Here is a 25,206-nt window from a genome sequence, read left to right on the forward strand (position 1 = left end):
TATATCTTTTCCAGTTTTTATTTGATCTTTGATTTTGCATAAATGGTATTGAAGCAGTCAATACAATTCTTACTCGGGTTTGAAGCTGATTAAAAAAAAGGATTTTTATTTAAGTTCCCCATCATTTTGAATAAGAAAATGGAACACATATTTTTTATTAATTTTTTAAAAATTTTCTGATGGATCCCCTGTAAAACCAAGGAAATGCATATACATATGTATGGAGGTCTTCAAACGGCCTCAATATCTAAATTAATTCTTATCAGATATTGGAGCGGAATAGTTTGAACCATATCATTTTTTGTACATTATTTTATATAAGAATTTAAAAATAGGTCCGATGGCTCCGGTATTTCTTCGCAATTTGCGATTTCCCTCTGGATTGTTTTCTCGAGCTAAAATGGTAATACATTGGGAATCCATTCCATTCTTAGTCCATTCAAACTATTCAGTAGCTTCGATATACCTTCCGGGCCGAGTGTAGCGTATTCTCAGTGTATTGTAACCCACTATTTTTTTTTTGTCCTAAAACCGAAAAAGTTTTAAAAAAGTTAAAATATGAAACAAATTAATACTCACATAACGCGTAGTTCCTCCAGTGTCGGAACACTTAAACGAGAAGGCTGGAGCATACCATCATCCTTTTGCATTTCTTCGGCGTGTTTTTTTTCTTTGTGAGATCGGCAGTTGGCATTGCACGCAAAGGACTTACCACAAAAATTGCATAAATACGGTCTTAGTCCGGTATGACTCAACAAATGTGTCTTTAATGTTTTAGATCTCTTAAAAAGCGCACCGCAAACATCACATTTTAACCTTCTTTCCTCAATATGCACAACCTTATGCATATTCCACGTTCGACGCGTTTGCAATTTCTTGCCGCATATGTTGCAAACGAAGCTGGGTTCCTCGTGTATTTGATTATGCGCCTTGAGACGGGCCCGGTTTTTAAAGCCCGCCTTACAAATTGTGCAAACAAATGGACGATTATCAGTGTGTACGAGCTTATGCTCATTTAGGGCTGTTATCGTCTTCAGCTGCTTGCCGCAACTATCACAGATGTATGGTTTTACGTTTTGATGCATTCCCTCTTTGTGGAGCTTAAGAGCTGTGACAGATGAAAGGGTTTTTTTGCAAACATCACAAAATGTTGTTTTGGCCGTTTTTACCTCTTGATTGACTTTTTGGCATTCACGTTCAGTGTGTTTAAGATAGGAGGCCGGATTTCTATACCCCTTTCCACATCTTCCACAGTCCATCCTTCCGCGTTTGGGTTTTTTATTCAATTTTAGTACATCTGCCTCTGGGAATACTGATAAGACACCGTCATCTTCTAACGTAGATGTTGGTTCAGAAATATTTACAGACTCCATACCGGAGCTTGCCCTTACTTCAAATTTTATATCCTGAATAGAATTTGAAGAGGAACTAAGATTTAAGCGAGATTCGATAGGATAGTTTGATGTCACGATTACATCTTCCATATCTTCATGACTGGAATGGTTAACAAGAGTGTTCTCCATTAAAATTGGGCCGAGATCAATAAATTCCCTCTTGAGAATGTCAAAATCCAGATTATTGGGATAACACTCCATTTCTTTTTTTGGGACTCTTGCATTTCCGAATTCATTTTTGTTTGGAGTATCGTTTGATAAAGGTCCAAGCTCAAAATCCGTTTCTGCCTGTTTGCCATAGTTTGTTTTGTTGGGACTTCCCTCCTTAGATCTATTCTTGTGCTGCAATTCAGGTGATGGCATAGGCTTGATAATATGCGACCAGTCGTCGACGCAGAGTCCATACTGTTGTCGGAGGGCAGTCACATCCAGTTGCATATCGCCTTTACGCCTTAGCACTGCTTTGACACGGTTAGATTAGATAGATTCCCCTTAATAATAACCATTTACCTTCGAAGATTGCTTGCACCTTGGTTACATGCTCTGCAAAATCGATCAATTCGCTGATTAAAGTATAGCACTCTGTGCACAAAACGCTACTCAACTCATCGTCCAGTATCATCTAAAAGTAAAATTTGGTTCATTTTAAATCTAGAATATGATGTATGTACATGTATGTACATACATGCACTTCAAAGAATTTTCTAATAGCCCCAATAAGAACATTGTCCCAAGTCTGTGGGCAAGTCTGCTCGCTTCTTTGCAATTTCACATTGGTCGTAGCGTCGTCTTTGGCGCACAGTCTACACCAGTTCAACCAGTGGCTGTTCATCTTCATAATTTTATAATAATTTTACGACTCTTCCCAACAAGAACTTCCTATTTATTTTTGTTAAAATTACCATATCGCGGAATAAAAAGGAAGTCTGGCAACGCCTGTTTACAGAAAAAATACCGTACACATTCGAAATATGCGGATATAAATATTATATTCAATTTAAAAGGTACATCGAATACAAAAATACATATATTTTAAAATTAATATAAATAAATCTCTAAAGTATAAATATTCTTGCATTTGTAATACATTGCTACAGACTTAAATTCGCTTAAGAATTAATAGAATGCATTTTTATGCCTTTTTCGATTTTGCAATCTCACGGGTTCTGCGAAATAGAGGTATACTTTAATAACTTATTTAAATTCTTTGAAACTGTTAACTTACATTGCTCTCAGTTCCTCTAGTGTTGGAACTGGAACACGTGATGATTTATTTTCATCCTCCAAGGCAGCTTCGGCCGAATGCTTCTTCCATTTGTGTGATCTGCAGTTTGTATTGCTTGCAAAAGACTTTCCACAGTATTCACAAACATACGGCCGCAGTCCTATGTGACCCAATAGGTGAATTTTCATGGCCGTGGAATTCTTGCAGCCAGTATAACATATGTCGCACTTAAAGCGTCTTTCCTCTATGTGTACATATTTATGCTTGTTAAGAATAGCTCGAGTTTGAAGTTTCTTCCCGCAGATGTTGCATACAAAGCTGGGTTCTCCATGTGTTTGGATGTGTACCTTTCCAAAACATAAAAATATATAGGGGCTAAGGGTATGGTTAAGAAATATAGTTTCTTACTTTAAGTCTGGCTTTATTTTTAAAGCCAGCGTTACAAATGGTACAGATGCAAGGTTTTTCATCCGTATGCACTAGCTTATGCTCCACCAAAGATGAGAACGTTTTTAACTGCTTACCGCAACAGTCGCATACAAACAGCCTCAAACCACCGTGAATGTTGTCTTTGAACTCCTCCTTTGGTCCTGGCTCCACAAAGTGTTTTGGAAAAGTCTTTTCTTTAGGTCGTCCCTGTGGATTTTTTGATTGCTGTGCTGATGAGCTTGAAGAATCAATTCCAATTAAAATCTTTTTCTTTGAATATAGCTTATTCCCAAATTTGTCCACTGGCCTAATTCTACCAATGGAGCATTTTAAAGGAATCTGACTCTCCCCATCCTCCTGGGGTATATTTAAATTGTTTTCAAGATAGTCATCTTCCAGTTTACAACTGACTGGTAAGCCATACTCTTGCCTCAATGCGGCTATGTTTATCGAATCATGGGGCTCTGTGTGACGCAAGAGCTCGAAGATGGCCTGAACCTTATTGACACTTTCGGAAAAACTGATTAATTGGCTAACCAGCGCATGGCATGTCTTGCAGAGCATACTGCCTAGTTCTGGCTCTTCAAGAAGCATCTGGAAAAGCATAAGCATCGTAATCGAAAAGACGTAATCATGTCACATTGTCCAAACCTCGACGTCAAAGCATTTGCTTACTGTCCTGACAAAGTCCTCGTCTTGAGAGTCATCGTGCAAATCGACTTCTGGATCGTCGCGGGCGCAAAGGCGACACCAGTACAGCCACTCATTCCCAAGTCCCAAACGCATGTCTCTATTTTTGGTTTATTTATTGTTTGGATTTCAATAAAATTTTATTTTAATAATTAAATGCCGTTTCCGAATTTTACAAGTGTGGCCAGAATTATGCGGAAAAAAAATCCAATGAACAGAGTATGACTCTATAAAAATTACAATTATCATTGAAAAATCAAAATTAAAAAAATACAATAATTTTATGGCGGGATCTTATTTTAATCTTGCAGGGGATATTAATAATTTGGATAAAAGTGTGCAAGGCAGTGAAGGAGACATCTTCGACCCTATAAAGATATGCATATATTCCCTATCAGGATCACCTCTTAAGCCAATACAAGCATGTCCGTTTGACTATCAACGTAAAAGTCTCTTAGTTTTTAAACCATCCATCCATATTGTGTTTTTTTCTGTATTTTTAAGAGTTATTTAGGGCTTTCCATGGGTTTGACAGGCCAAATACGGCCTATTGCCTTTTGCCAGAATACCTCCGAGTAGTATCGTAAGACCTTTTTTTTATGATAGAAGCTTGGGACTTTTTTTTAGATTTTTCATTGTAATAAATTGGTTATGTTATGATATTCTTATAAGGGTCGACCAACTATATCCGATGTATTCGATATATATTCGGTTTTAACTGCAAGGGTATATCAACTTTGGCTCCGCTCGAAGCTTACTTTCCGTTCATGTTACTTTCCATTCAAATACATCTTGAAAATTTTATAAACATAGGTAAAGTGATTAGAAATTCCGTCAACCAATTTAAAAAATATTAAAATATATTCTTGAGAAAAAAGCTTTTAAATTTGTAAGCGACAACGAAGCTAGACTAAGAAACACAGGTTGTTTTGACTTCATTTCAAAAATTTTTGTACAATTTTATAAAAATCTTGTAGGAATTATAAAAAAATAAATGTATGTCTGCTTCAATACCACCAAACCCACGAAACCCCTTAGAACTATATTAAAACAGAAGCAGACTATGCAAAATTTTCTAATAGAAACGCCGAACTTTATCATTTTAAATCTAAAAATAGTTGCTTTTTTTTGGCCTCTTATATTTTAGAAAACCATAAATTTTTTAAATATAGGGAAAAATATTCAAGTCAAATTTAAATTGGATATACTTATTTACTTAAAAACAAAATAGTAAGAGGCCAGTTACCTTACATAGTTGGGGAGGTGATCCCGTTCGCAATATTATATATAAAAAGGGGGTAAAAGCATTAAACTTTAAATAAATGAAACTGTATAGTTGGGAAGATGGCTTCACTACGTTGCACAAAAATTTGATACCCTCTGCAAAAATAATAAAAGGGTTCATTAATAGCACAAATTATTATTACAATTGTCTGAATATACATAATTGCCGGGCATCCAAAAATCATAAGTTTGGTTTGCTATTTATCTTAATCTAAGTTCCGTTTAATTGTAAGTAGGAGCCCTATCGATAGAAGCTGCCTCAAGCAAGATTTTCATAATTTTATCTTTGGCGAACTCGGAGGCATCGTTGTTCATATGTCGCAGTCGGTCCGCCACAAAATCGCCGAAAATCTGGGGTGAATCCTTTTGGTTCCTAAGGGCAGTTGCTACCGCCTTGTTGATCATCTCCTCATCAACAATGGCACCCGATGGTACCTCGCCCTCTTCTTCGATAATTTGCTCCGTCCCAGTTAAGGAGCAATTGGAGAACATTACCTGCTCGGGCTCGTAGAGCGCCAGATTTTCAATAATTTGCTCGTAATCCAAGGATGTCTGGGATTTGCTGACAGTATCAGAGGTTCTTGGCTTCTCACGTTTGATTGTCGCAGTCTTAGTTTTAATCTTATATTGGGGGCTGGAGTTATAGGAGAGACCTTCGGATGTCTCGTCCGGATCGTTCTAAAGAAGATATACTATTAGCTTTCGGTAGCTATGCAGCAAAGGTACATACCAAGTTATGCTTAATTTCTATTCCTAGCTCTAAGCTTCGTTTTATGTGTTTTTTCGTCAGCGCATGGGCTCGCAAATCGCAGATTTTTGTGTTTACGCCGCACTTGCAAAACTTACAATGCGCTCTATATGAGTCATCTGGGTCACGACGCAACCAAGGTTTAAATTCTGGCATCTGAAGCCAAACGTCTCGTAGCTTTTGTTTATAAACTTTCATGTTGCAAAAAATAGAAAAAAATTAAGGAAATTTCACTATAAACGCAATAGAGATGACAATAACAATGCGTATCTGACGCCAACTACCAGTTATCGATATAAAAATACTAACAACGCTCGATAAAAAAAATTCCGATACAACCCAACAACCCTACACGTGAATCAACAGATGATAATAAATGAAGTCCCAAGCACTAGAGCTGGAAAAACATCGATGTTGGCCACAATCGATGTTGTCGATGTTTTGGGATGAAAACATCGATTATAATCGATTATCGAAAAAAAAAAACAAATATTTTTTTTGCCGTTTAAATTAATATTATTTAATTGAGATCAGAAAGGAAACTGTTTTTGTTCAAAAATAACAACTTATTCACTATATTTGGTTTTAGAGAACTCCTACGCTCACTAATGACTTGACCAGCTTTGCTGAAGATCCTCTCGGACGCCGTGGAGGATGCTGGAACGCAAAAGTATTGCTTCGCTATGCTTTTTAAAGCTTCCATGGAATCTGGGCATGTCTATAAAAAATAACCATTAGATTTAAAAGGATAAATTGTACAATTTCAAACCTTGTAGAACTCTAGGGGCTCGACGTTTTCCGGGGAATTTGGGGCCTCCAAATACTGCCTCAGAGCTATAATAGCGTCTGTCCTGGTCGACTTCGATTTAACAGCTACTTTTTGCTGTAGGAACGTAAATTTTTTCTTTTCCGGTTCTGGATTTGGTGGTGTTGGAGGATCGTGCTGTGTTTTGGACAATGTGTTGAACAACTCGTTTTCTAAAGCCTTAGCCGCTTGGTCTGCATTTGATTGAGACAGAAACCCATCTTTTTTAAACCTTGAGTCCAGAATAGTTGCCACTCTTGGGACTGTTCTTGCTTCATAATGGGCGAAACGCTCTGGCATACGAGCCGTTAAAAAATCGAAAATTGATTTCCCCTCTGTAGTTTTAATGTTTGGCTTAATATCAACCATCTTTTTATTTAATTCGCAAATGACAGGAATTAATATTGATATTGAAGCGTTCTTTTCTTGGGAAATTGACCTTGTAGCGTGCTCAAAAGGCTCCAAAATGTTTGCAAAGTCTTCTAAAAAAAAGATGTCCTCTGCTGAGAACGGCTGTGGGGCTTTTGGTGTGACCAGAAGCACTGTTGAAATGTGGTCATTTGTGGCTAATATGCGCTGCACCATGTAAAGAGCAGAGTTCCAGCGGGTGGGAACCTCTTGGACTAAGCTATATGCTTTTTTAGAACCTTGGGCCTGCTTAAACTTTTCATAAGCAATCGTGCTGCTTTTAAAAAAAGACACTATACGTTTACATTTTGATATGGACGGAGACACCATTGGGAGCTTCAGCACTTCCTGGACCAGCAGGTTAATGGTATGTGCGAAGCATGGCAAGTGCTTTAACTCCAAATTTCTACAGGCCTTTACCATGCTCGCGTCATTATCAGTGACAATAGTTGTCACTTTTCTAAGTAAATCCCACTCGGTTAATACGCTTTTTAAAGAAGCCGCTATTGTATCGGCTGAATGGCTTGTTGGAGTTATCAACTTATCCGTTGATAAAACTGCCGATTGGAGATCAAATTTGGATGAAATAAAGTGAACAGTCACTGTAATATACCCTTCATTGGCTTTTGACGTCCAGCAATCCGTTGTAATGCCAACGTGCTCCACTTGGTTTAAAACGTCTTGGAGTTTGATCCTTAAGGCCTCGTATTCGCTTTTAAGGGTAACATTACGCATATGCGTTTTGCTTGGCAGCTTATACATCGGATCCAAGGTTTTTACCAGGTATATAAAACCTGGATCCGTTACTACGCTAAATGGTTGCACATCTTTGGCTATCATTTTTAAAACAGCTTTGTCAATTGCAGCCTTCCGTGCAGAGCCATTTTCATATTGCTTCGTTTTGTTTAAGAACTTGTCCATACATGGCGACAGCGAACTGGGATTGTTTTGCACACTGTCTAAATGATGAGCAGTATTTAAGTGCTGCATTAAATTGCTAGTATTTCCCGAAGTCTTATAGACTTTACCACATTTCAAACAAGTCGCTGTTTGATTTGACCCTTTTTTGAAAAATTCCCATACCTTTGATATTTCCTTTTTTGTCCGCTTGGGACTCGGTATGTTTTCATCGTTCTCGTTGTCCAACACAGTTCCGGTTCCTGTATTAAAAGAAATAAGTGTTAATTAGTTAATTAAAGAATGTATGTACATATAATCCGTGTACTACATATGTACACGTATGTGAAAAAGGGAGAATACATACATACTCGCATGTACATGTACACATGCATGCATGCAAGTTTATTCGCACACTAACATATACATACATATACATACATGTGTACGCATTTTGCATAAAATTATGTATATTTCAGTTAACTTACTTTTAATGAACTTGTCCATAACGCAAGCACTTTGCCACCAACACCACCAATATAGTTCACTATAAAATCACTATAAATTCAAGTAAAATAGATTAGTTTTTGTAAAAATTGCGCAAAGATTTTTTCTCTGCTTACCACGCTTTCTGTTTCTCGCTTGCAAGTGACGATAATCGATGTTTCCAGAAAACAATCGATGTTAAAAATATTTTTGGCAACATCGATAACATCGATGTTACATCGATGTTTTTTCCACCTCTACCAAGCACTCGTAAAACAAAAAATTGATCAAAAAACGGAACACGACGTACTAAAGATGAATTCAAAGGTCAGCTTAAATAAATCGCCAAAGAAAAAGACTAGCAAAACATCGGATAAAAAAAAAGAAAACAGTACAAAATCTGTGGTTACGGAGAGCCCAAAAAATTTGTCGGCAAAAGACTTGGCCAAGATAAACAAAAAGAAAGCAAAAAAACAAGCACAAAAATTAAAAAAACAGCAAAATAAGGTCAAAAATAACGTTGCTGTTGAAGCCGCTGTTCCGGAAAAGCCAGGCAAGTAATCATTCCTCACCACTTATAATTTCTAATAAATTATACAATTTTAATAGATGCTATAAAAAAGGAGTACAAACGGGACCCTGCCACAGATGATGCCACAGTTTTTGTAGGAAATTTGCCAATTAACACTAAAAGAGTACAGTTGGTGAGACTTTTTCAACCCTATGGGATTGTCCAATCCATAAGGCTGAGAACTGCCGGCGGAAAGCAACTTTTTAAGCACAAGCAGCGTAAGGAAGCGGGCTCCCTAAACGCATATGTGGTCCTTCAAAACCCCCAAATTGCTCAAAGTGCATTGGCCTTAAACGGTGTCGAATTTAAAGATAACCACCTGAGAGTAACACCTGCAAAAAAAGTTAAAGGAGGCGATGGATCCGGAGAAGTTAATGACGTAGATTCCAAGAACACTGTTTTCGTTGGCAACCTTAAATATTGTAAGATAGTTCTTTACTTATTATATTCTGCTTCTAATCGTTCCATTGATTCTAGCTACCAACGAAGAAATGTTGCGAGAAATTTTTTCGAGCTGCGGAGTTATTGACTACATTCGCTGCCTTCGCGACGGTGACAAGGGCTGCAAAGGCGTCGCATATGTCTGTTTCAAAAATTCGGACTCTGTTGGCCTGGCTTTGGAACTAAATCAAACTCTTTTAGATGATAGGCCCATAAACGTGGAGCGTTATTCCAATAAAAAACTGGGTGCTAAACAGAAACGTGACGCTGCATCTGCCACTTCTGTGAAATCAGAGGAAAAAAGGAGAAATTCAGCGGGAGCAAAGAAGCGTTTGGATAAAAAGCAGAACGGAAAAAATACTAAGCAGGCTATTGAAGGCCAGCAAAAAAAATCAAATTACCGAGGTGTCAAAGTAGGCGCAGTTACGAAAGCCAAGCATTCTAAGAAAAAGGGAAACGATCACCTAAATAATCTGGCAAAAAAAATTGCTCCAAAAATAAGGACATAAACTAATTGTAGCTAATAGCTATTTTTAATAAAAAAGTAAAACCAAAATGGTTAATTTATATGACTTTTTGGCAAAATGTATAAAAAAAAATCTTTTATTAAAAATTTCAAGATATTGAGCTCACTTTATACGAGAAAGGAAACCAAACCCTTGCAGTTAAGATCGGAAATATATAGGAAATATTAGTTATAATTTGCCAACCCTTTGGAGAATTTGGTTATAATACACATTTCGCCGATATCTTTAAGACTGAGAGACTGGTTCGCGTAGAAATCGACAGACAGAAGAATATATCAAGAATATATATACTTTATAAGGTTGGAGATGTCTTCTTCACTGGGTTGCACACTTTTGACCATAAAACCCTCTGCAAGGGAATAAAAAACTATATTCAGTTCAGTTCATTGAAGTTTCGAATTTTCGTCCGTTTAGACTGTTTTTTACAATGATAATAAAAAAATTTTAATAAACTAAATTTAATGAAGCGGATTATTTTGGGTATACAGCTATTTAAATTTGGCGCAATGTTCGATGCAGTTCAATTAGTGCTGCCCATCTCGTAAAACAGTGTTGGTAAAACTTAGTGAGACCAGTGACAAAATATAAAAAAATATTCGATGAGTTGCCATATCGACTTTATTTTAACATCTTGTTCTATCTTTCCACGTGCGTTTTCCCGGCCGAAACACGCGTTTCTTCAAGTGTCGTTGCTTGTATTTGCAATAATTAATTTGTGACTGCAAAGAAAATTGATATCATGGCATTGAAAAAGAACTCACTTGTAACCGCAAAAGCCGCCGCTAAGAAAGGGGCAAACGGAGTTAAAAAAATAGCTTCGAAGCGCGGGGCTAAGTTGGAGGAAGAAAACCTGGCCTCCCAGATTCCAAACAAGAAATCGAAAAAGCCTGTTAAGGAGATTCTTCAATCAAGTGAGGACGAGTCTGGCGCTGAAGAAGACGTTGTTGCCCAAAATGAAAATGAGAGCGACTCGGAGGTATGTATGTTCATGCTACATACATATGTATGTACAAATGTGTGAAAGGAAAAAAGGTCCATTTTTTCCGATGGGTTAGGGTGTACTAAGGATTCCTTGTTTTTCAGCCTGAAGGTGCATCTGATTTAATCGACGAGGAAGCTGAGGAAGGTGATGAAGTCGAAAGCGAGGAGGAAGATGAGGACGATGATGAGGATGAGGATGAAGAAGGCGATGACGACGAGATTGAACCGGGCCAGGTTAAAAGCACTGTTGTGGCAGGCGAAGACGATTCAGACGAAGACGATGATGAGCCACCCACTGAAGAGGTCATTGCCAAGAAAGATGGCAAAAAAATTGAAACAGCTGGAAAAAAGGAAGGCATTCCTAAAATACCTTCAGGGCGTCCACCTCCAGATACACCAAGCAATCAGATCCTTTACGTGGTTAACTTGCCGCCAGGTGAGGATTCATTTAAATTACTATTACAATAATGACTATAATGATTCAATAATGTTTAAAAAAAATGTCAATATTTCACAGATTTTAAGCACAGCGACGTGGTTGCTTTATTCACCAAATTCGGTCCACTTTTAAGCATTCAACGCCTCAAGAGCAAGCTTGGAAACAATGCTCTTGTAAGTTTTGAGACCGCTGAAGGCGCTAATGCTGCCCTGGCAGCCCAACCCAAGGCTTTGACTTTGAATGGTAAAGTTTTAAGCGTTACGTTAAGCCGAGATACCTCAGATGTAAACAAGCGTACAGTGGTAGTTGGCTTGTTTGGTCCCAAGGTTACCAAGGAGGATTTAAGAACCTTTTTCGAAAAAGTTGGTCAAGTGGAGGAGGTGGTAGTTACATCAAACCGTAACAATCCAAAAGCCTTTGTACGTTTTGTATCTATTGATGATATTCCCAAGGCGCTTAAGCTGCACAACTCTGAGCTTTTCTCCCGATTTATCACTGTGCGATCGCACTATCACTGGCAGACGGCTGTTAAGACTCCAGAACTCACCCTGGTCCTCGACAATACGGGCAAATACGAGTCATATAACTCCGATACCATTGAGAAGATCTTTCAGAAGTTCGGTGATATCGAGTTCGTCGAAGTTGTGTGCACCAATTCTGTGCTAGCGTTTATCAAGTACAAGGAGCCAGAATCTATAACAAAGGCTTTGACCCTAAACGGAACGACTGTTGATAATTTAGTATTGAAATTGTCACGATTCGAGGTTTCTAATAAGAGCATTTTGATTACAAATTTAGCCTCAGGTAAGTTTTGGCCATTTTGGACTTTTCAAGTATGGTTTATTAAATTTTATTCCCATTCATGTAGATGCCACTGAAAGTGATATTCGAGAGGTGTTCCAAAAGAGCGGCGAGATCGACAGTGTGCAAATATTTACAAACAAGGCATTGGTAAAATTCACTACCGAAGATGGCTTTTGTCGGTCATTTCTACTCAACGAGCATCGGATCAAAAAACAACCCATTTTTATTGAACCTAACTCACTGCTGAAGCACGCAATCCTGAGAAAACGCATCCCTTCGACTAATCCGCAGACTAATAAGTTTGGCAAGAGGCCCTTTAACAAGCGCCCTCAAAATAACAATTACGCTAAGCCGTTTGCTAAGAGGCCCAAGAAGTTTTAAGGATTTCTACTAAACTACATTATTTTTAAAATTGTCGTACCATATTGGATAAGTGTTCCCACTTCCAATTTAGTATATAAGTCTGTAATATCCAAGTGCTTTCAAACAATGCAAGATTAAGTTGCAAAAACTTAATGATAAGTTTATCATTTTCATTTAAATAAAAGCGCGACCCTAAATAAAAACGGGGCTTTGTTTTTGGGGGGTGTGGTGCATAACGCAGTGATATTTAAACATTATTGTGTGTTTCGTAAATATACTTCCCCTAGAATACCTGCTCTTCCCCTTGAAAGCATGATTTTCCCCTTTTATATTCTTGAAATATTATAATCGGCTGCTATATAAATGAACGATCGGAAATGAGCCAGCTTCCGTTTTAGGTTGGGAAATCCTACAAATCCTAGCAAATTTCATAAGGATCGCCTATCTATATCCCATATTTGTAAGGGTATATAAACTCGCTTCGCCCAAAGTTAGCACTTCTTTCCTTAAATATAATATATATTAATATTTTATTATATATATTAGATAATTTCTCTAAAAAAACACAGCACGACAAATTTAGACCAAACTTCAGATGATTCGGTTTATATAATTAACATTTATTGGTAATATTTTTAGTAAATGCCTTTATGGTTTATGCTTTGCGATTTTTTCCCATTATTCTCTATATATCTGCTTAAAAGACACATATACCATGATACACGCACATTTGTGTTTATATATATATATGATTCTGTATATATTTTTAAGCCTTTCTGATTTCATTTTACGTTGTTGATTAAAATGAAGAAACAGATATGAATGTAAAGTAATAGTAAATGTTTATAAAAATGAAGTAATCATTGACTTAAAAAAGTCATTGACTGGTACATATTTAACTGGCGGAAATCAAGTCCTAAATACAAACTCTCTGCCACATCCCGTACTGAGAATAGATTATGAATCCATCAGTCTGTCTAGGATTCATTAATCCGTGTTACTGCCCCAAGCCCAAAGTAATGCTGCCCAAGGTTGACATTGTTTAAATCTTTGGGTTGGATTTGACATCTCAACGTTTTTGGATATTCATTTTTAATATATTTTTTCGTAATATGCTATTTTGTAAATTACCAATAATTATTATAATAAGGCAAAAGAAAATGTAGGGCACTAGAGCGGGATGAAGGCAAAACCTTTAACTAACGTTTAAGTAGGGCAACTACAATGCGCGGGTAAATTCTGGTCGTAAATATAGTTAGATAAACTTTAACTTTGGAAAACTTAATCACTTAAAATACCCGCGCTTTTTCAGCAGTCCTAATTGGGTTTTCAGTACAATAAATTCGAGTTGTTGAAGATTTTGTAATACTCTTCACAAAAATATATCTTCTTTATATCAGGATGTAAAATGAAAAAAAAATTCAAAATAAAACAAACAATAATTGTATAAATATGTTTTAGTTATTTTTATCTTTTTTTTTTGTTTAATTTTTAATACATAATATCGTTTTTTAGTATAAATATTTATAAAGAAACAGTAAAAAATTAAGGTTTTCGAGTTGCTTTAACAGTTTTTTGACCATAGTTGTTGATTTGAATTTCATACCTGTGAAATTTTTTAACAAATTAATCAATAATACAAGCAGATTCTTTTGTGTTTAAGACACTTTAAATAAACATGCGCTATAAAACATGTTAGGAGGACATAAACATATTTTTTCGATTCATAATGATGCACTGGGATGTTTTTGATTATGATGAATACATTTTAAAATTAAGCAAATTACAAAGTCTTGGAAAACGCGATTGAAAAACATAAATTATATTATATTTCCAAGTGAATTGCCCTCAAGAATAAGGATACAAAAATCAATTCATTGTTTCTTGTCTAAATAGCAGTCTACTGTTTCTTCAGCTGCGCACAATTGTTGCTCTTATATTGAATTAGTTTTAATTTTTTTTTTTTTTGATTTTTTGTTTGGTTTTAGTTACGTTTTTAAACGTTGGCTAATACTACAGATAAATTGGATTGAGTTTGTTCTCATGACATGACAATTTTTCATTTCTGTTCGTAAAGTTGTCTTATTTTATGAGTACATTTTTTTTTGTCATTTACTGTTACGGTATACTTTATTTAATAGTGAAATGATAATTATTTTTTCTGTCTTCTTCTGAATTTGAAGACGCGCTTTGTTCATGAAGTCATCGACAAAATAAAAAATTAATTCAATTGCAAAAAGCAAAAATAACGGAGCATAAGGAACCATAAAAAAATTAAATAAACTTATATGAGGGAAAAATATAAAAAAAACAGCACAAGGTTACATATCCATTTAGTTTCTCTTAAAACGTAACACAAAAGATCCAATGTATATACCAATAGATTTAATGTTTTTTTTTTTTTAAGTAGTTTGGGTATCGTTTTTCTGACCTAAATATAATTTATTTTTGTTGGTTTCGTTTTGTTTCGTTTTATTTTGTTTCAAGTAATCTTAGTTCGTCGGAGTGTCGTTCTTTAAAATTCAAGAAGAGAAGCTTGAACGGTTGTTTCAACTGGAAGAACTTGCTGATCCTGTTGTTCGACAATTTGGTGTGATCCATCCACTTGGTGGGGACCGCTTCCATTTTGTTCGACAGTGACTTCCTCCTTTGTGCCGCCGTTGGTGGCAACAGTAGTAGCGTCGGATAAAGGTGGAACTTCTTCCGCCTTTTTGGATGTAGCACCCTTTAGTGAAGTACTCTTGCGAATTTTCTGATCAGCTGGTGATGGTTTAGTCGGGATGGATTCTTTGGCTTTAGACTTAAGGGGCGTTGTGGAGGATTTAAGGGGCGATGCCCTTGTAGTAGCAGTAGTTGGCTTCAAAGGCGACAACTTTCTTGGGGCAGAGGCTGTCGCAGCGCCCAGGGGTCGTCGAAGGGAGCTTCCCTGGCTGGTGGTGGTGGAACTTGTTGAGTGTGTAGACTTGGGAGCTGGCCGAGCTGTGAAAGTTTTCGTGATAGTGGTGCTAGTGGTAATGGTTGTTGTGCTAGTTTTTCCCGTCCCATTCGAAGTCGGTTTAGTAGGGCTGCGAGCTGACAATAAAGTTCCATTTGAGGGGGTAGCTTTACGTAGAGCGCTGGTAGCGCTGCGGGGCGGTGACACCTTTGGCTTGGCAGTAGCCGGCGGGACGACCATCACCCGAGGTTTGGATCCAGCTGCATTGGCAGATGCCACTTTTCGAGTTAAACTGTTTGTTCCATCCTCAGCGGAAGTGGCGTTGGTAGCTGACTTTGGAGCTGACGTCAATGGGCGAGTCCGAGCCGGTGCCCTGGCTCCAGGCGCCGAAACCGATCCTCCAGTTGTCGATGCATTGGCACCTTGTTTATTCACTGTAGTTTTAGCTGCCACATTTGGTTTGCTTATTGGAGCAGTGGAGGGCCGTGTGCTAGTCAGAGCCGTCTTGGGCAACCCCTTCGCATTGGGACCTGCACTGCTGCTAAGTGGTTTTCTTGTGGCTGTGGTTAATCCTGCTGACAATGGTTTAGTGACTCCAATAGTAGTTTTGGCTGCTACAGGTGCTGTCCGTGGGCGAGCAGTAGCTACTTTTGTTGCTCCCGAAGGGGGAACCGCAGCGGTATCTCGTTTAGCTGTAGGAAGACTAGCCGAAGTCTTTGGCTTGGCAACCGTCTTCGTTGTTGGTTTCTTTGAATCCACAGAGATGGCTTTGGCCTTGATGATGGTTTCAGCTAAGGGGGTCGAGATATCTGCTTTAACTACCTCCTCAATCTTGTTCGTTTCTGTGCCAGGTTCACTAGGCGGTAGAACAACTTCAGCCTCAGTGGGAAGTTTTTCCTCCAAAGCAATGGGCTCTGGCTTAACTGGATCTAGCCCTTGTAGGTCCTCTCCATCAAATAGCTTTTCCTGGTCGAGACCAACTAAAGGCGGTTCTGCATCAGTAGTAGCTGGCAAAAAGGAAGAGGAGTTGAAAAAGTTATCCGCCACGGATATAGTAGAGGCTAATGGCTCACCAATGGCTGTTGGCAATTCCACTTTATTTTCTAGTGACTCTGAAACGATCTTTTCGCCAAGGTCTAAGTTCGTTGGTGCCAAACTAGGATTAACAGCATATTCTTCTTCCACAAGCTCCTCCTCCAATTGAAGTTCATCATATGTTGGTGCCTCTGCATTCAATGGTTGACTCTCTTCCACAATATTTGACTCCTCTTGGGGCGCGATTTCATCCAATTCCTTATGAGCGAGGTGGGCGTACGCAGGCGTAAAAGGCTGGGCAAATGGATTGATTCCCTGGGCTGCTGGAGACAGTGCATCTTCGTGTTGAGCTATATTGCCAGAAGCTGCGTTAGGGGCAGCATACGACTCCTCCTAAAGAATTAAAGCGTTAGTTACATTAAGTCAACAGTGAATATTAGAAGATGAGCTTGAGGAATTCACGTAACTTGGCAGTCTTTTACCCACAAATGCTTTTTCATTCCTAAGTTCCCCCAGGTTCCTGCAACCTGGCTCAACAATTCCCAACAAATCTGTATGGAAACCTCTAACGAATTTCGATTCACATAAAGTCTTTCAACGAAAGTCAACTTTACTTTCCTAAACTACGAACTTTTACTTCACCCAAATGGGGTTATTGGTTTGATAATAAACAAAATTCAGCAGCATAACCACATAAAATGAAGGAAAACCGATAGGTAACGATGGGGACCCGGCTCAAGCGGAGTTAGTATGGTCCTATTAGAGATTGGAATGGCTTCGAAATGACTTTGGGGATAGCAGAGTAGATGAAGAGTAATGTCGAGGTAGATTTTCCCTTCACTTTTTCTCTACTAAGAAAATCACTGCATGGAAACACGAACAAAGTTCTCTAAACCTTCAAAATGTCAGTGACCAGTAAATGCTTCGGCCGGGGCCATTTGGCATTAGTCGCTGGCCGTTCCCAGTTTTTTTTCTCTCAGGTTCTCCCAGTCGACTGACTCCCCTTTTCTTATTTCCCATTCTTGTTGGCCGATTCTACACTTTTAGCCCTTTGCGAAGTTTCTGCGAAGAGTTGGGGCAAAAACAAAATAATGATGGGCTCTAGAAAACATCGTTTCCAAATAAAAAGTGTATTTGCAACTAAAATTTGTATCTTTGTTTCCGATTGAACTGCATCAGTTGTTGTTGTCAGTGTACTTTGGAACTGTTGCTCAAGCGTAGTAGGGCTTAAAGTTTAAGCTTTATAAGCCGAGAAGAAGCGTACACGTAAAAAGACCCAAGACTAAAATCGGTGTAGTCTTTATTAAGTCGGTTTCGACGTCTTAGAAGTGGTGGGGCAGAGGCATATTTTCCAACCCAAAAAATAGGTTTTTCATATAGCTTTCATGTGTTTCCCAAGCTGGGGCATTACAGTTTTGTCTAAAAGGGCGCAACCTTCTGATGGTGACATCTTTGACTCTATATGTATACGTACATTAACGAGGTACCAAGTCTGAGGTAATTTTGATGACAAAAGAGTAACACTAACTAACAGAAGATAAGTTAATACACTTTTAGCCAAATTTTAGATACTGATTAGAAAGTCAAGAGGTGCCGATAAAATTAATTTTTTATCTTAAGCATTCAGTAGGAACTTTCTCATCCTGGTTGGAACGCTGCCAAATGAGTATTTACAGCCCCATTTCTTTTAAGAGACATTTGACAGTGCACCCATTGATGTGCCCAGCAAGGCGGCAAGTCGCTATCGGTGGCTCTCCTATGTGGTTGTGATTGCGTGGTCCGGTGAATGAATTGGCTGGTCGAAAACCCAGTAAAAAATACGCCGGTGACATCAACTATCTACCCACTGAACACAGACGTGCAAAGTTTTATTTCAACAGTTGCAAAAAAAAAGAATCCACAAGCAGGTTACCATCCAGTTTTGAGTGAAAAGTTTTAGGTAGCCCAGGGACCTTTTAACAAGAAACTCACTTTTTATTCCAAGTCTGCGTTTATATTATTTTATTTCATTTAAGAAATGCATATCATAGTCTAGTATGGATGTCAGTCTTTATTTTATACCTTTACATAAAGAACCTATAGCTCGTTAAAATTCTAAAAGAAAGACGGCACAGGAAGCTCTTTGGCTCGAAAATGGAATGAGCGCCTATGAAGTTGAAAGAATATAGTTGTGAGGCATAAAATACCCCAAATGCTAGGTCATTCGATAACTTTGTGGACAAACAATGAAAACAACAGCGACCTTTACAATCTATCGCAAAATTCTATTTCTTATTCGCTTCAATGCTATTTAATTGCCTTCTTTTCAAAAATCAAAGACGTTTGTGGGTCCTACCCTTGATTTTTCGCGTCAATGTCTAAAAGCTATGAGTTTTGCACACAGTCACAGATATATAAAATTATATATGGAAACCCGAAAATTTTAAAAAGATATACCAAATAAAGCGAATACACCCCTCCCTGTGTCTTATTGGGCATGCAAACGTGTGTGTACTTCTGGGTTGGGGTCTGTGTAATTTCTATTTATAAGCTAGTGAAAAATTTAAGCAAATGGGAAGAATGTCTTGAGAGTCTTAACGGCTTCTATGGAGACTCTTACAAATCCTTTACAAATGGAAGGGGAAAATACTGAAAGGGCATATGAGGTTGCTTGTTTCTGAATCTGTAAAATGCCACGAAAATTATGACGAAAAGAATAAAGGAAGAGCCATCGCCACGCCGGCAAGCTACTCTAACATGCAACACCAGAAACACGCCATAGGGGGCCGGGTAAGAGAGCTCTCACTACAGTCTAAAATTTATACTTCAAATATGTATGTATTTAAGCCATATGTTTGGCTTTTTCTTTATCCCCTGCATCGAGTAATTATCGTGACTCACTCTGGTTTACTTTATATGATCTTTTAAAATATACCTTTAATATTCAGGAGTTACCAATTAGATTAAATAATCCTTATCAGTCAACAGAAAACAGTTAAATCAGTGGAACATTGGACGTTTTTCCCCATTTAGATTAACGGTATCGAACATTTTCCAGATGGTTGGAGTTCAGTTATGGGTGTGTAAAAAAAAACAGAAAGAAAATTAATTTTCAAATAAGGCCAAAGTTCCGTTTTGGTTGGGTTTTCTTTCGGATTTGGCCTCTTGGCTGGAGAGACCACAGAGCTGAGATTTGGTGAAAGGTATCTCGAAGAAAAATTCAAGCAATTTTTGCCCGCGTTTCCCTGAGAACTGATCACCCCCTTTCATTTTGGAAAAGGTTTCGCCTAAAACCATCAAAATTTCGATAATCTTTTTAAGAGTTTTTTATATTTTAAATAAGGGGCCAGTTACATTCTATCTGCGTTTTAACTTTTGCAAAGTTTTTGTATCTCAGTCTGTAGACTATGGCTAGCAAAATGGAGGAAAACTAAAAGAAAGAAAACCATTCATAATAGTAAAAAAATATGAGATAGAAAAGAGTGAGTAGCAAGCAAGCTTGGCGAAGACCAAAAGAAATTTTTAATGGCACAAATGGTGAATGAAACACCTGGCCAAGTACGTACATACACAGGTATGTATACTGGCCAGCTCACGAACGTTGGTTTGGCCAACAATTCTCATTACTTCCACAATTTAATGGGTTCGTTAGCATTGGCCTCTCAGACCCAGAACGAAGGCCTCGACGGGGCTTTATGGAGATGTCTTTCTTTTGGCTAAAAAAATGTAACAAAAAAAATATTAATAAAATAATAATAAATGACATTTAATTCATTATGAAGCAGCACCGGGTGTTATATGGAAAGTTAGTTGAAGTAAAGCCAAAGACAATATTGGATTTTTGTTTTAAGAAGGATTTTCTGAGTAGATTTTCTGCAACTGTCTATATTTAATTAGCTGCACCAGCAGCTATATTTAAAGTCTATTTTTGTGCCGGGAGAGGAGACAGGAGCCATCAGCTAGCATTCTCCAGCAACCATGACTGAGCCCCCATTACCGCGACTCGCATCTATCTGAGCTCTCCAGGGGCCAAAATGGTGCAGCTGCGAAAGCGGAGCGACGTCTTGGGTGAGGTTCTAAAATACTTATTTTTTAAATTGAATTTCTTTGTCTTGTCTTTACTGAAGGGGTAAAAAAGTATATATTTGGCATGTTTATCAAACAAATTTTAGCAAAGAATGGTGATTAAAGGCAGTCCATATTTTTTTCGCCTGTTTTGTGAGGTATACGGTGTAGCCTCTTTCTTGTTCCAAGGCAACCTACACATAACTATGTACATTCTACCTAGATACCAATGTCTCTAGTCTGCAATTGTTCTGCTTTTGGGAGCCATATTGGACCAGCTATGAAACCACAACACCGAACAAGTTTTCCAGAGAAAAAAAATTCTGACCATACACTAGAAATGAATAAATAATAGACAGACCCTAAATATTATCAATCGACCAAGGTCCTTCTTACACAGCCTTGCTATACTAAGGAAAACTGATCCGGGCATAATGTATGTACATACAGGGTTATCAGATCCATATACATGTATAATTAGCGCTTATGAGAAATGTTAAAGTTTAACTACTATCTACGCATTTTTATTTTTGGCTGCTTAGTCACGAGTACTCGTCAAATGGAACGAACTTAAACAGCAAATTTGCTCAATTGCCTCACCACCGGAAAAAAATAAATTCATAGGCACAAAGTGGGCAAAGTGTGGCTCGAAAATTTCTCTTTCCATTTGAACAATCTAGAATTAAGATTAGAATTGTAAAAACCAAAAAAAAAAAAAGAGTATATATATGGAAAATGATTGCTTTTTAGGACTGGGTACGTCCATATGAAAGTCAGTTGTCTCTTTCCTTACAAATAAAAAACACAATAATGACTCAGCCTCGACTTCCATGTCTGGTATGTATGAGCGCTTATATCTCTACAAATCTGATTCTAATCGAAATGTAAATGATTTTGTTTTTTTTTAGAAAAATTTGATAAGATGCCTGAGATAAGGATTTAATATATTCATTGACTCGCGTGATAGATGTGGCTCAAGACAAAGTGCAACGAATGTTATTTGAGTGAAAAGTACGCATGTAATTTTGATTAATTTTTTAAATTAAATATGAGAAACTAATGGACCGCTTTTATAAATATTGTTTTGAAGAGGGAACTATAGAGATCCCAAGCTTGCAACAGCGAGGCACAGCTTTTTAGAAACTAGTTTGGTGTAGGGCGTAAGCTATTCGCGGGACAAAACTCCCACAGGAAGTAGAGTTTGAACAAAAAACAAAAAAAAAAAACAGCGTTTGCCAGAGAGGAAAGCATTAAGCAACAAATAATAAAAAAAATGGTGTGTACATATGTACATACGGACGTACATACATGTGCAAGAAAAAAACCGTATATGACCCAATTAAGCGGAGTCAAAGCCATGTACATACATACATACAGTACATACATATGTATGTATGGATGTTTGCAAGTCTCTCTCTCTTCTTGGTGGTGTTATTGTTTTTGTAATTATGAAAGCGTGTCTGTGTTTCCATTGGAGCTGGAATTTGCAACCAAGCGAAAAGGTTTCCAACTCTTGCAACAGTCGAAAACGCCATTTACTGTTATAGTTGTGGCTACTGGTCATGCAGATTGCAGACGACGAAAAGAGAAAGATGAGAGAGCTCCAAAGCTTTAATGGGGGTACAGAAAAATACATTGACCGCAGGTGACCAGAGATCTCAATTGGAAAGTACATAAATCGAACAGGTAGCGGGAGGAGGAGGTGGCATGAGATTGCTTCCTTCGGTCCTTGATGAGTCTTACGTCCAAGCCATGTCTATTGCTTCTCTCGCGAGGCGACAGCACCACGCCCAGACCAGTCACTACCCGATCCCCACCCGAATGCAGCGAAAAAGCCAAGGGAGACCGTGAACGAGGACGCAGCAGAGTCAGCGACGTACGCGAGGACACACCCCAGACAAAGGCCAGTTAGTTTCCAGAGAACTAACTAAATGAGTAATATCCTCTTAAGGCCAATGGTTGGACCTCCAAAACTTCAATCCTGAAGCGAAAAAATCGTTATCCTAGTTGTACTTCGTTTCCACCCACAGGAGCGGCGCTGGTATCGGCGCATACGATAGGGAGAACCCTGAGAAAAGGGGATGGAAATGGAGTAGAGAGAGCGAGAAGCACATTGCACATGCACTGACAGGATCCAGTGGAAGGACAAAAGAGTATACAAACAAATTTAATGATTTCTCGTTTTACGCCCAGGGACCAGGTGAGGCAAGAGCCATACCTACGGAGGGTTAAGGGGGTTGCAACAAATGCTCTCCAGCTAGGAAACTGGACCCTAAAGACTCACTAAATTCATGACTTGCTCGTGGCATGGAGCTAGAGAGACCTTCGAATGAGTCATATTGCCAGCCTACGAATTCCTCGCCCACTTCATTCCATGCTTACCTGTGGAGGCGCTCCAGCTGAAACAGGCTCGACCACATTTGACTCCAGATATACCTTGGGCTCTGGGTCGTCCTCCTTGGCAAAGCCCTGCTCCAGATCCACGCCTGCTACGATTTCAGTTGGCTGTTCCAGCTCCAACTCGTCCTCTGGTACGAAACCCAGCTCCAAATGCTCTGGTTCCTCTGGTCTGGTCTGCAAATCGTCTCCTACCATTTCCTTGGTGTCCTCGACCAAGTGCTTCTCTTCGGTAAGAGAAAGGGGAGAAGGTGTAATATCTACGATGTCAGCTAGTTGGGAGTTGAGCTCGAAGTTGGCCATTGGCTCGTTCGTTTGAGGAGTCAGCTGTGGGGCACTTGTGTCCAGCAAGAAACTCTCCTCGGCAAAGGGGTCGCGTCTCTCCACCGGCAGCTCAATCTCTTGGTTTTGGGCTTCAGAGGATGTGTTTTCCAGGTAGAACGAAGCCTGCATGGGATCTTCGTCAGCGGATCCGCCGAGTGGCTTCTGATAAAGCGGCTGTTGAAGGTCGAAGCCGTGGTTAATCTCCTCCTGGAACTGCAGCTCTTCAGTAGAGGGAGACTTTGAGACAAGTTCCTTTACTTCAATGTTCAGGGACTCCTTCTCAACCAATTCATCGCCCGGTTGAGTTGGGAGCGGCTGAACGGAGTTCAGAATGTCTTCAATGGAAGTGTTTTGTTCGCCATAGATCGAGTGTTTCATGATGTCACCGTCACCGGTTACTTGGTCTAGCGACAAATCCAAGTCCACGCTGGTCTCCGGACCATGGTCTATCACATTGGTCGGCTCAGGTGGGTTTGCAGAACCGACGCCATTCAGAAGTTGCTCCTCCAAGTTTCCCTCCCCGAAAACATCCGAATCCTGCTCGAGTTCGTGGGGCCTCTTGTCTGCCTCAATGTCGAATTCGCGCTCATCGGGCACAGCGATTGCGTCCATATTATCCTTGGCAGAGCCCTTTCGCGGACTCTCTGCCACCAGATCGTCCAACGGACCACCTAGAATTTGTCTATGATTCAGGCCGAAAACTGGGACATCAGCAGCAGGGAGAGGGGACGCCGGTTGAGAGCCAAAGCTTGGCACAAAAATGACTGCATTGGGATTTAGCTGGGAGTAGTTATCCTCCTGTTCCACAATAGGCTCCACATTTTCCTTGCCATCAAAACTGTCCAGATTTTGGGCCTCCAGTGGGGCCACGGGCACCACTTCGTCCAAAGGTGTTGGATTGTTCTCGCTGAGGCTGCTGGTACCGTATGTTGTGGCAACCGAGCTCTGCTCATCCTCCTCCTCCTGGCCGAGGTCCGGAGATTGTGGCTTCTGGTGCTGCTGCTCGGGAGCTGCCTCAGTCTCCTCGAAAGTATGCTCTCCTTTAGGGGCCACTTCGCCCGTGGAAGTAGTGGTGTTTGAATTTGTTGAAAAGTCGCCGTCGTTCTTGATCACCTCTACATCCTCCTCCTCGTATACGAAGCCGGCGGAGGCACCATTACCAATGCCAACAATCATATCTTCAGGATGGGAGCTATACCCGTTGCCAGCATCCAGAGTTTGATGTTTCTGCTGTTGGAGCTTCTCACTTTGCTGCACCTCGTGTATGTACTTCCACTCGTCATCTTCGTCCCTCTGATCGGATTTTGATGATGCGATATCGGCCGACGCCGGGAGTTCACTAGCGGCCAGATTCGCCTGGTGCTGGTTTTCGCCGGCAACCCCGGATATCTGCAGGCTTTCTGCCAACCGATTCTCCAAGTAGTTTTCGAAACGAGCGTTGTCCTCTTGGTGCTCCATCTTGGTGTTTTTTGAACTTGACTGACTACACAGAAGCAAGTACTGCAAAGATGATTCAGTTGTGATTCACCACTGCGTTTTATTTCTCAGTTTTTTTCGTTTCTTTTTCGGCGTTGCCTCTTGCAGATTCTCGCAAAAAACACACACACAAGCAAGTCCGACGCAGCCACACGGACTCACACAAACGCAGCAGTGAGCGACGAAAAGCGAAAAAGAGGCACAAGTAGACACAAGAGAGTAAAGTCACCAACAATTTTCGCTTGTCCTGCGTCTTGCTTTGCTTTGTCCTTTTTCTTGACAGAATTCAAATGTTAGAGTGTACTGCTCGACGCGTATTTAACCTTTCAAGTCGCCTTTTAAAACAAACAGGCAGCTACCAGTTGACTTTGCCGACTTATTAGTTTCTGTTTGCAGAGCTTTTCAAATTATTCGCGACCCAAGCGGTTTTAGCGCAACACGAACGTTCAGCTTTGAAAGAAAAATTCACAGTGTGACCAGGCAGAAAGTACAATGCGACCCCG

At 39.3% G+C, this 25,206-nt stretch overlaps 6 protein-coding genes and 1 long non-coding RNA gene across 7 annotated transcripts; 2 read left to right on the forward strand and 5 right to left on the reverse strand.

Moving 5' to 3' along the window:
• Positions 1-472: 472 nt before the first annotated feature.
• Positions 473-2,302, reverse strand: LOC108127220 (zinc finger protein weckle). Its single transcript, XM_043211959.2, has 4 exons — positions 2,080-2,302; positions 1,905-2,016; positions 580-1,852; positions 473-525 (listed from the first exon to the last, which is right to left on the reverse strand). Exons 1-4 carry the CDS (start codon positions 2,230-2,232, stop codon positions 510-512), a joined length of 1,554 nt encoding a protein of 517 aa, XP_043067894.1. The 5' UTR covers positions 2,233-2,302; the 3' UTR covers positions 473-509.
• Positions 2,303-2,420: 118 nt separating this feature from the next.
• wek (weckle) lies at positions 2,421-3,835 on the reverse strand. The gene is made up of 4 exons (XM_017245414.3): positions 3,700-3,835; positions 3,028-3,642; positions 2,620-2,966; positions 2,421-2,560 (listed from the first exon to the last, which is right to left on the reverse strand). The coding sequence occupies exons 1-4, from the start codon at positions 3,832-3,834 to the stop codon at positions 2,527-2,529; spliced, it is 1,131 nt and encodes a 376-aa protein (XP_017100903.2). The 5' UTR covers position 3,835; the 3' UTR covers positions 2,421-2,526.
• A 2-nt stretch (positions 3,836-3,837) lies between these two features.
• On the reverse strand, positions 3,838-6,045 carry LOC108128060 (uncharacterized). Its single transcript, XM_017245426.3, has 2 exons — positions 5,753-6,045; positions 3,838-5,700 (listed from the first exon to the last, which is right to left on the reverse strand). Exons 1-2 carry the CDS (start codon positions 5,966-5,968, stop codon positions 5,245-5,247), a joined length of 672 nt encoding a protein of 223 aa, XP_017100915.2. The 5' UTR covers positions 5,969-6,045; the 3' UTR covers positions 3,838-5,244.
• Positions 6,046-6,262: 217 nt separating this feature from the next.
• Positions 6,263-8,545, reverse strand: LOC122321580 (uncharacterized). The gene is made up of 4 exons (XR_011443424.1): positions 8,504-8,545; positions 8,369-8,438; positions 6,540-8,143; positions 6,263-6,488 (listed from the first exon to the last, which is right to left on the reverse strand). It is a non-coding gene; the product is annotated as an uncharacterized lncRNA (long non-coding RNA).
• An 81-nt stretch (positions 8,546-8,626) lies between these two features.
• LOC108128037 (uncharacterized) lies at positions 8,627-10,289 on the forward strand. The gene is made up of 3 exons (XM_043212058.2): positions 8,627-8,919; positions 8,976-9,359; positions 9,415-10,289. The coding sequence occupies exons 1-3, from the start codon at positions 8,682-8,684 to the stop codon at positions 9,885-9,887; spliced, it is 1,095 nt and encodes a 364-aa protein (XP_043067993.2). The 5' UTR covers positions 8,627-8,681; the 3' UTR covers positions 9,888-10,289.
• Positions 10,290-10,541: 252 nt separating this feature from the next.
• Positions 10,542-12,683, forward strand: mod (modulo). The gene is made up of 4 exons (XM_017244109.3): positions 10,542-10,881; positions 10,989-11,322; positions 11,404-12,129; positions 12,194-12,683. The coding sequence occupies exons 1-4, from the start codon at positions 10,645-10,647 to the stop codon at positions 12,508-12,510; spliced, it is 1,614 nt and encodes a 537-aa protein (XP_017099598.2). The 5' UTR covers positions 10,542-10,644; the 3' UTR covers positions 12,511-12,683.
• Positions 12,684-13,934: 1,251 nt separating this feature from the next.
• On the reverse strand, positions 13,935-25,166 carry Map205 (Microtubule-associated protein 205). Its single transcript, XM_070281312.1, has 3 exons — positions 22,889-25,166; positions 16,501-16,855; positions 13,935-16,434 (listed from the first exon to the last, which is right to left on the reverse strand). Exons 1-3 carry the CDS (start codon positions 24,683-24,685, stop codon positions 15,008-15,010), a joined length of 3,579 nt encoding a protein of 1,192 aa, XP_070137413.1. The 5' UTR covers positions 24,686-25,166; the 3' UTR covers positions 13,935-15,007.
• Between the last annotated feature and the right edge of the window lie 40 nt (positions 25,167-25,206).

The sequence above is a fragment of the Drosophila bipectinata genome, chromosome 3R, assembly GCF_030179905.1.
Source record: "Drosophila bipectinata strain 14024-0381.07 chromosome 3R, DbipHiC1v2, whole genome shotgun sequence".
Classification (NCBI taxonomy): domain Eukaryota; kingdom Metazoa; phylum Arthropoda; class Insecta; order Diptera; family Drosophilidae; genus Drosophila; species Drosophila bipectinata.

Coding starts and splice junctions, on each gene's coding strand:
- Map205 (XM_070281312.1), bottom strand. CDS start 24,685: ATGGAGCACCAAGAGGACAACGCTCGTTTCGAAAACTACTTGGAGAAT. Junction 16,856..22,888: donor CAGCTGGAGCGCCTCCACAG/GTAAGCATGGAA, acceptor TTAATTCTTTAG/GAGGAGTCGTATGCTGCCCC. Junction 16,435..16,500: donor GGAATTGCCAACAGCCATTG/GTGAGCCATTAG, acceptor CCTTTTTGCCAG/CTACTACTGATGCAGAACCG.
- LOC108128037 (XM_043212058.2), top strand. CDS start 8,682: ATGAATTCAAAGGTCAGCTTAAATAAATCGCCAAAGAAAAAGACTAGC. Junction 8,920..8,975: donor CGCTGTTCCGGAAAAGCCAG/GCAAGTAATCAT, acceptor CAATTTTAATAG/ATGCTATAAAAAAGGAGTAC. Junction 9,360..9,414: donor CGTTGGCAACCTTAAATATT/GTAAGATAGTTC, acceptor CATTGATTCTAG/CTACCAACGAAGAAATGTTG.
- wek (XM_017245414.3), bottom strand. CDS start 3,834: ATGCGTTTGGGACTTGGGAATGAGTGGCTGTACTGGTGTCGCCTTTGC. Junction 3,643..3,699: donor GCAAATGCTTTGACGTCGAG/GTTTGGACAATG, acceptor ATGCTTTTCCAG/ATGCTTCTTGAAGAGCCAGA. Junction 2,561..2,619: donor CTAGAGGAACTGAGAGCAAT/GTAAGTTAACAG, acceptor TCTATTTCGCAG/AACCCGTGAGATTGCAAAAT.
- mod (XM_017244109.3), top strand. CDS start 10,645: ATGGCATTGAAAAAGAACTCACTTGTAACCGCAAAAGCCGCCGCTAAG. Junction 11,323..11,403: donor CGTGGTTAACTTGCCGCCAG/GTGAGGATTCAT, acceptor AATATTTCACAG/ATTTTAAGCACAGCGACGTG. Junction 12,130..12,193: donor GATTACAAATTTAGCCTCAG/GTAAGTTTTGGC, acceptor CCATTCATGTAG/ATGCCACTGAAAGTGATATT.
- LOC108128060 (XM_017245426.3), bottom strand. CDS start 5,968: ATGAAAGTTTATAAACAAAAGCTACGAGACGTTTGGCTTCAGATGCCA. Junction 5,701..5,752: donor TAGAAATTAAGCATAACTTG/GTATGTACCTTT, acceptor TATCTTCTTTAG/AACGATCCGGACGAGACATC.
- LOC108127220 (XM_043211959.2), bottom strand. CDS start 2,232: ATGAAGATGAACAGCCACTGGTTGAACTGGTGTAGACTGTGCGCCAAA. Junction 2,017..2,079: donor GAAAATTCTTTGAAGTGCAT/GTATGTACATAC, acceptor TTTTACTTTTAG/ATGATACTGGACGATGAGTT. Junction 1,853..1,904: donor GGTGCAAGCAATCTTCGAAG/GTAAATGGTTAT, acceptor GTGTCAAAGCAG/TGCTAAGGCGTAAAGGCGAT.